The sequence below is a fragment of the Panicum virgatum genome, chromosome 5K, assembly GCF_016808335.1.
Source record: "Panicum virgatum strain AP13 chromosome 5K, P.virgatum_v5, whole genome shotgun sequence".
NCBI lineage: Eukaryota > Viridiplantae > Streptophyta > Magnoliopsida > Poales > Poaceae > Panicum > Panicum virgatum.
The window spans coordinates 41002819-41011162 of NC_053140.1; the positions used below are offsets into that span (position 1 = coordinate 41002819).

The following is an 8344-nucleotide window of genomic DNA, read 5'->3' on the forward strand; positions in this document are numbered from 1 at the left end:
GCTTGCCACTGCGGGGCGTCCCGGCCGGCCAGCTGGGGGTGCTCCAATAATTCGGGCAACCTAGAGCTGCCTAAGTTTAGAGGGCCGTATCTACTACTAATGTTTTGCCGGATGGGTGACAGATGGATGGATGGGTGGGTCGGCTTCGAGCGGTCTTGACTTTTGGGGCCTCGTGCTGAGAACAACTGGATAGAGTCCTGCGGGTCAGGATCCTTGTTCTAGGAACAGGAGCACCGAGCAGTCGCCAAGTTAGAGAAAATTGAAAAGAGCACACTTGCTCTGTGGATGTATTAAGTTGAGCTACAAGGGATGCATACATGGTAAAAAAAAAGATTTTATCAATCATTGGATTTGCATTTTTACGTGGGTGCATCGGCACCCCTGCTATAACGAATCGAGACAATGTAGCGTAAAACTATTTTATAATCTCATGTTAAAATGAACTAGAAGATAGGTGAAGCGAATTTTTTATTTTATAATTCCATGATAAAATGAACTAGAAGCTAGGCTAAGCGAGTTTTTTTTAAACTTCACCAGCTTTAGCTTCACTCGTGAAACTATTCTGACATGAACTATGCCAAACGCGGGGCATCAGCTTCGCACCCGAGTAGAAAGGCGACGCTCGCTGAGGACACGCACCTGTTTGCTGTTTCTTCAGGGGGCAGTCAGCACTCAGCAGTGTGCCAGTGTCCAACACTAAGAGCGGGCGGTCAATGGTCTTCTGGGCTAAAGGGCCGGACGCACAGTTGGGCCGTCTTCTTGTGCTAGATCTTCTCGATGGACGGAACTAGTGTGGGCTCACGTCCATTTCCTCTTCTTCTTCGACGTGGTTACGTGGGCCGAGTGTAGTGGGGCAGAATGTGACCCCCCCGTGCTTACCAGGCAAATTCAAGCTTATGGCTGAAACTGGGTGCAGAAAAGTAGAGGGCTGAAATGAAAAACTTTGCAAAGTTAGGTTTGATCAAAGGCAAAGCGTATGTGGTCTAGATAGACTGGCAGGCCGCAGGCTAACCACAACCCTAGCATAAGAGATCTCTGTTTCCTCAAGTTCAGGGACATTTGTTTGTCTAATGTCTCCTGGACTACGTCTGAAAGTAACAATGCTGCTCAGGTCTCATGGCAATCGATACTTCGATAGGATCATATGAGTACTAAGATTAGAGTGCACTGCACAAGCAAGACACCATCACATACTGGTACCATTACATTGCGAACATTAATCGAACACCTGGAGAGCATTGCGAACGTGCCAAAGTCTCAAATTCCAACCAAGAGAGCAAGGTAAACAGGAGCCGTGACCACGCACCGGGTGAGGGCGGGAAGAAGAAGAGGAGGAGGAGGAAGACGATGAATGGGGGAGCCGCCGTCGATCAGTTGTCCCCCTCGGGCTCGAACTCCGGGTCCCCGTCGGGGTGCATCTCCCTCCACTGGTCCTCGGGCCAGTACTCCTTGATGTGGCCCCACTTCTTGCGGAACTTCTCGATCTGGCTGTCCATCACCACCAGCGCCGAGGTGTCGCCGACGTAGTAGGGGTGGTTCCCGGACCACACGTCCACCGTGTACTCCGGCTTGGTGCCCCCCGTCACCAGCACCAGCTCGCCGTTGCAGTACACCTTAGCGTCCTCGTAGATCTGCGGGTGCAGCCCCTTCTTGCGCATCGAGCAGCGCATCCCCTGCACCACCGCCCCGCCCAGGTTCCGGTCTCCGAATCAGTGGCCGCGCTGATGACTATTCGTGCGGGAAACAGATATCAGACAAGCATACGAGTACCTGTGACGGGACGACGGAGCGGAGGGTGGGGGCACTGGCCCTCGCGGCGGCGGGGGTGGGGAGGAAGGAGGTGGAGAGGGAGAGCGTCATGGCGGATGATGGCCTTGCCTCGCGCGCAGCTCAACGGACGGTCGCTTCGGCTGCCGTCTCCGTTTTGCTTTCCTCTTATCACCTCGCTGATGTTATCCTCTGCCTACGCTTAGTTGGGCTCCAGATTGTTCCATCTAGTTTTGTGGTTTGCTATGGGCTACGTGGGAAATGCAACGGCCCATGCAAATTCCCAACTATTTTTTTTTTCGAGTCTCCTTATATATATTTTTTTCGTTTTTTTATCAGACTCTTTTCTGCTGATATAGGGTGAGTGGCAAGGCCTTTACTCTCGAAATATTTTGCTAAATTTTGCTCAAAAGTTGGAGCCATAAAAATCCCATTTGCTTCTTTAAAGATAAAGGCAAACTTATTTTCTCTATATCATTACCACATTTTCTCTACAACAAATTTCATTATCATATTTGTGTACAGGAAACTTATTTTCACCTCTGGTCCATGATCATGAGTTCAAAGTCTGAAGTTTCTTGTGTATAATTTTTGTTTTTAACTTTTATAAAAACTCCCTTTGGTTGTAATGTAAGTTGTAACGTAAATTGTAGAATTGGGCCTAAGGATTAAGAAAGGAGATTAGATGAACATGTTGCTCTTTATTTATTGCATTGGGAAAGACTATTTATTTATTTATTTATTTATTTATGAGAATGGTAGCATTTACTAGGGTGTATAGAATTCTAGAATGTCTTTCATTTAGAGGGGAGTTAAGAAAGGTAAAACAACATACATTTGCAATTGGAGGGAGTATCTTATATATCTTTTCTGGGCAGGGAAGGTAAGTCTAGAAAAGTGAGAATAAAAGGGGGAGATCACATGTCCACAAATGCAGTTTGGCATTTTTGTAAAAGCAATATTGAGCGCTATTATTTATCTTGCGTGAACGTTTGTGAAAGCTAGCTTATCAGCATTCTCGCCAACTCATAAAAGTTTTTGTAAAAGGTCTCATGCGTACCGTGCGAATTGTTCCAGACAATTGCTTCCAACTCAAGCACCCTCAATTTGTTGCTTGCACGCAAATTAGTTTGCTTTGTTGTTCTAGATGAAAGGAATCCAAAACTATGAGCGGGTAACAGAAAGATGCAAACCACAATTGAGCATTTTGGAAGTATCATCTATGAATGTCTGTAGGGGGGGAAGGCCACATGCCAAAGTTATTTGCTCAGAAACAGCTTCAACATTAATTTGTTTGCCTTATGATGGCATCACCACCCACCATCACTTCTCCATGTGTCTATTTATTTTCTTGCCCTTTCTACTCACCAAAATTATTAATCAGTTATAAACATAAGGTATACCAATTTGCAAATCTGTAAATGCAGCCAGTAGATCATCTTCACACTCTATAGTTTATTTGAAACTAATCCTGCACTAACGGATATCATACACAATTTACCTATGAATCTTCACTAAATGTGAAATTTTAAGAAGAAAGTAACCAATAAACATATTTTTCAAAAGTAATGTGTTATGTTGTGTTTATACCAAAGGTAAAGGGCAAAACTGGAAAACTAATGCTGGTCAGTTGCGCGAGTCTGTAGAAGGTATTGGCGAGAAATGTGAACCCCATTTTGTTTCTATACTTGGACGATGCCAAAGGCTTCCAGCTTTTTCATAGTACTTGCAAGATCTGTGAACTCCTTTTCATTTCTGTTTGTGGATGTAAGTATGTAACGCAAAAGGCATCCAGCCTTTTCACGGTTGTTAATGCCTTCACGCAATTCATTTCCGCCAGTCTGTCCTCCGGCCACTCTTTATAAGCACATCAACCACAACACAATGGACAACAATTGGAGCCACAAGAACACTTAAGGGGAGGCAAGTACGATTTTAATCTCACAGCCATCTTTGTGTCATAAGTATATTGTTCCTTCACGTCTTTATTTGCTAGTTTAATTCATATTTTGGAAGTGTTAGTGGAAAAATGGCGACATGCTATATTTCTATCATCCATATACTCTGTAAATGCATCTAAGGTTTGAATGGGAATGGTTGTTTTATGATAATCTGGATTGTTCATTCTTCCCAATAATAGAGTGCATGGTATATGCCTAGTTGCATTACACCTTCCAATTTTGATTTAGAATCATGGTAGTGGCATACAATTTTGTCCGTGGGCATAGGGTGTTCTGTTTTGATTACTTTGCTTGAGGAGCATTCTTTATGACTTTAGTTTTTAGGAAGTAGTAAACATTATTTTGATCACTTGGTGTCATATTGTAGTGCAAGCATATATATGTATATGTGGGCAGAAGTTTTTTTTACTTCAATCCATCATAAAATTTTCCTTTCTTTGAAAGAGTTATCTACTTATCTATTGGAGTTGCGAGTGTGTCTAGGTGTTTGAGGAGATATGCAGTTTACACTAGCTTTGGATGGGAGCACAAGTCCTCACCTGATGAGACGATCTGGTGAGGGTGGTGGGAGTGATAGGTCAATGGAAAGATTAAATATTGGGGTCATCAATCAGGAGAAAGCTTTGAGGAGTAGGTGCTTCAATGGTGGAGTGGCTAGAACCACACAATGTGTTCTTACCTCTGATGCTTGTCCTGAAACTCATGTAAGCATCTAATTCAGTTGTTATTTATACATGGTGGTTTACTATAACTTTTTAAGGAAACTTTCTATACTTTCATTTTGGGTGAAGTTTGCTATAGTTTTATTTTTTTAGGGAAATTCACTATAATTTTTTGAATTGATTAGAGTCTAGATTTGCCCATATCAATTCGATCTACGATTTGCATTCATGGATGTTGATAAGATCCTTCTATTTAGTTTCAATAGGCTCATCGTAATTATTTGAGATCCTGGAGAAACTGTGGCTTCACTGTATTTAGGAGAAGGAAATTCGTGGTTATTACTTGAATAACTTATGGGGATAAACCTTAGAGCCGCTAAATGGCTATCACAAACCTTTATTATGATATCTAATGATGGTTTCTAGTTCTTATTAAAAATACAACTACAACTCTAAGAACAACATATTCTTTCCTGGATTGTTATTTAAATGGGATGTACAAATGTACTATATGCACTCATTTAGGATTTATTTACATAGTCTAACTCTCGGCTCATATTTGCAGCATTTTCAAACACATTCCTCCAGAAAAAGTTATGCTGATGCAAACCGCGTATCTGCTGTAATTTTGGGTGGAGGCGCTGGAGCTCAACTCTTTCCTTTGACAATCACAAGGGCTACACCTGCTGTAAGAGATAAAATTGAAAATCAACCATTGATTACTGTATTATAGCATTATAAAAAATTAGTCTTATGTGGTATTTAGTGGATTCATCTCAATTTCAGGATATGCTATTGAATCATCAAATTGACATACATAAGACAATAAATACATGCAAAAGTTACATTCAACTTTATCTCATAAGTAAATTGGTCTCCTTATTTTTGTTCTTGTTGCATTACTTAGGTCCCTCTTGGAGGATGTCATAGGCTTATTGATATCCCTATGAGCAACTGCTTCAATAGCGGTATAAATAAGATATTTGTGATGACTCAGTTCAACTCTGCTTCTCTTAACCGCCATATTCATCGTACATACCTTGGAGGCGGGATCACCTTTACTGATGGATCTGTACAGGTAATTTATCTCACGTTTCTGATATCTGTAAGTTGGAAGAACTTCAATAGAAGGAATAGTGAAGATATGGCAGGATTCAAAATATAGACTACTTTATGACACTGTTGACTATTCATGTCATTACTTTGCCTTGATATTCTTTAGAACTGTAAAGTTATTTATTCATATACTATCAATTGTTAAGCTGATTTTTTTTTGACAAGCAGGTATTAGCAGCTACACAAATGCCTGAAGAGCCTGCTGGATGGTTCCAGGGCACTGCAGATGCTATTAGAAAATTTGTTTGGGTACTTGAGGTAGTTACTAATTTCTCTTTTCATGGATGGTCATTCTCTTATTCTTCTGCCATTCTATTTTTGGAATATTGAGTTCTTGTGTACTTATTTAGGATTATTACAATCACAAAGATATCGAGCACATTGTAATCTTGAGTGGCGATCAAATTTATCGGATGAACTACATGGAACTTGTACAGGTACACGGTACTCTTGTTCCTTAAGTTTCATGCATGTCCTGATATTGGATTACCCAACTATTTTGACATGTATTATTTTTAGAAACATGTTGATGACAATGCTGACATCACTATATCATGTGCTCCTATTGATGAGAGGTAAATTAACTGTTGTACTCCTAATTTATGATTATGTCGTCTATTCACCCAAAAAACATGAGCGTGATCTAATTTGTTTTCTTTTTCTTTTCTTTGGGAAGCCGAGCTTCTGACTATGGACTAGTGAAGTTTGATTATACTGGGCGTGTACTTCAATTTTTTGAGAAACCAAAGGGTGCCGATTTGGAATCTATGGTGCGCAATTCTTTGAGTACTTCTTCTGTTTCCTTTCTTTCTTTGATGAACATATATTTAAGTTTTTTCTATGATCCAATTCTACTTGGCTTATTTAGAAATAATTATATATTTTGATGCAGAGTCTAATACTAATGGTATTGTTGTTGCAGAGAGTTGATACTAACTTCCTCAGCTATGCTATAGGTGATACACAGAAATATCCCTACATAGCATCAATGGGTGTTTATGTCTTCAAAAGAGATGCACTTTTAGACCTTCTCAAGTAATCACTTTCTTGTGATATATTCTTGTTCACACCCTAGTTTTCGTTCTAATATTGTCAACTCTTAGGTCAAAGTATTCTCAATTGCATGACTTTGGATCTGAAATCCTCCCAAGAGCTGTGCTAGAGCATAATGTGCAGGTAACTTTGATCCATTGCACTACGTATATAGTGAAGTCTTAGGTGGAAGAGTTGTTTGGTTTCTAGCTTCCACCAGTTTAGCTATTATTATATTAAGTAGGATTGCTGTGTAAATATCAATCCAAATTTATGGATTCTCAACTTTATTCATCGTACATACTTATGGTATATTGAACTAATTGTGTTAGGCATATATTTTCACGGGTTATTGGGAGGATGTTGGAACAATCAAATCATTCTTTGATGCAAATTTGGCCCTAACTGAACAGGTATTCTTTCATATATGTATTTTGTATGATATATATTGCATGGAGTTTTGTGCATGGAACATGTGTTAGAGGCTTGTAACGTGTTAGTTTCATTATGTGCTTTAATTATTAACTTATCATGTAATATTTGGTGATTAGAATATGAACACAAATTCAACTCATGTATATCTTTTTTTAGCCTTCCAAGTTTGAATTCTATGATCCTAAAACACCCTTCTTCACTGCACCCCGGAACTTGCCTCCGACACAACTGGACAAGTGCAAGGTACATATCGTGTGGAACACAATTATTACCTCAAAATAGAGAGTAGGACGTACAAATATTTTAAGTTTGAATTTTTCTCCTTTGCAGATCAAAGATGCATTTATCTCAGATGGTTGCTTGTTGAGTGAATGCAACATCAAACACTCTGTTGTTGGAGTTTGCTCACGTGTTAGCTCCGGATGTGAACTCATGGTATATGCTCTATCAGCATGTATGCTCATATTTTATACATTCTTTTGCATCAAGATTTTGATTTGACTTAGTAGAATTGTTGCATCTATATTACAATATGCCATATCAACATGAGGGTTCACAAAATCAAAGATAGGATTTGTGACCCTGTACAAGTTCATCAAAATTTTGTTTGAGTTTTCTCAAAACTTTCGATTTCTTCAGCTTCAACCACTAATATCAATTTGATCTATTTAGCATGTGAACACCTCAATTTTGGTGATAATTGTACGCTAACCAATCCTATATTTTCATTAATACGACAATTTGTTGAGGCCAAATCAAAACTTGATCAATTTATTGTTACTTTTTAAAATTATTGTTAATTTATTGTTGTTGCTCTTTCTCATAAATATAGGATACCATGATGATGGGTGCGGATATTTATGAAACTGAAGAAGAAACTTCAAAGCTACTGTTAGCTGGGAAGGTCCCAATTGGTATAGGAGAGAACACAAAGATAAGGTGAGGATTTGGAATATTTATATGACTGCCAATAATTCCAAAATATCACACTCTGAAAGCTTGTGATGGGTATCTTGCTTTGTTGATTCCCAGGAATTGCATCATTGACATGAACGCGAGGATTGGAAAGAATGTGGTGATTGCAAACAGTAAGGTGTGTGAGGTCACCAAGGATGCTGCGAAAAAACTTGTGTGCTCATCCATCCAAGGTGTTATAACCATGGCTTCCATTTTTTATGACAGGGTATCCAAGAGGCTGATCACCCGGAAGAGGGGTACTACATAAGGTCCGGAATCGTGGTGATCTTGAAGAATGCAACCATTAAAGATGGGTTGGTCATATAGATGGTGTACACCTACAAAGCAAGAGCTTGCAATGCGATTATATTGACGGATTGTGTAACTATGGTATGGAAAGAGCTGGTTGCAATA

The 8344-nt window shown here is 39.6% G+C and overlaps 2 protein-coding genes across 2 annotated transcripts; one reads left to right on the top strand and one right to left on the bottom strand.

Moving 5' to 3' along the window:
- Positions 1-1114: 1114 nt before the first annotated feature.
- Positions 1115-1971, bottom strand: LOC120707530 (50S ribosomal protein L31-like). Its single transcript, XM_039992446.1, has 2 exons — positions 1771-1971; positions 1115-1673 (listed from the first exon to the last, which is right to left on the bottom strand). Exons 1-2 carry the CDS (start codon positions 1858-1860, stop codon positions 1371-1373), a joined length of 393 nt encoding a protein of 130 aa, XP_039848380.1. The 5' UTR covers positions 1861-1971; the 3' UTR covers positions 1115-1370.
- A 2254-nt stretch (positions 1972-4225) lies between these two features.
- LOC120710688 (glucose-1-phosphate adenylyltransferase large subunit 1, chloroplastic/amyloplastic-like) lies at positions 4226-8344 on the top strand. The gene is made up of 15 exons (XM_039996287.1): positions 4226-4432; positions 4956-5078; positions 5298-5468; positions 5675-5764; positions 5857-5943; positions 6026-6081; positions 6183-6276; positions 6429-6541; positions 6610-6682; positions 6871-6951; positions 7130-7216; positions 7304-7408; positions 7806-7912; positions 8006-8066; positions 8156-8344. The coding sequence occupies exons 1-15, from the start codon at positions 4226-4228 to the stop codon at positions 8255-8257; spliced, it is 1557 nt and encodes a 518-aa protein (XP_039852221.1). The 3' UTR covers positions 8258-8344.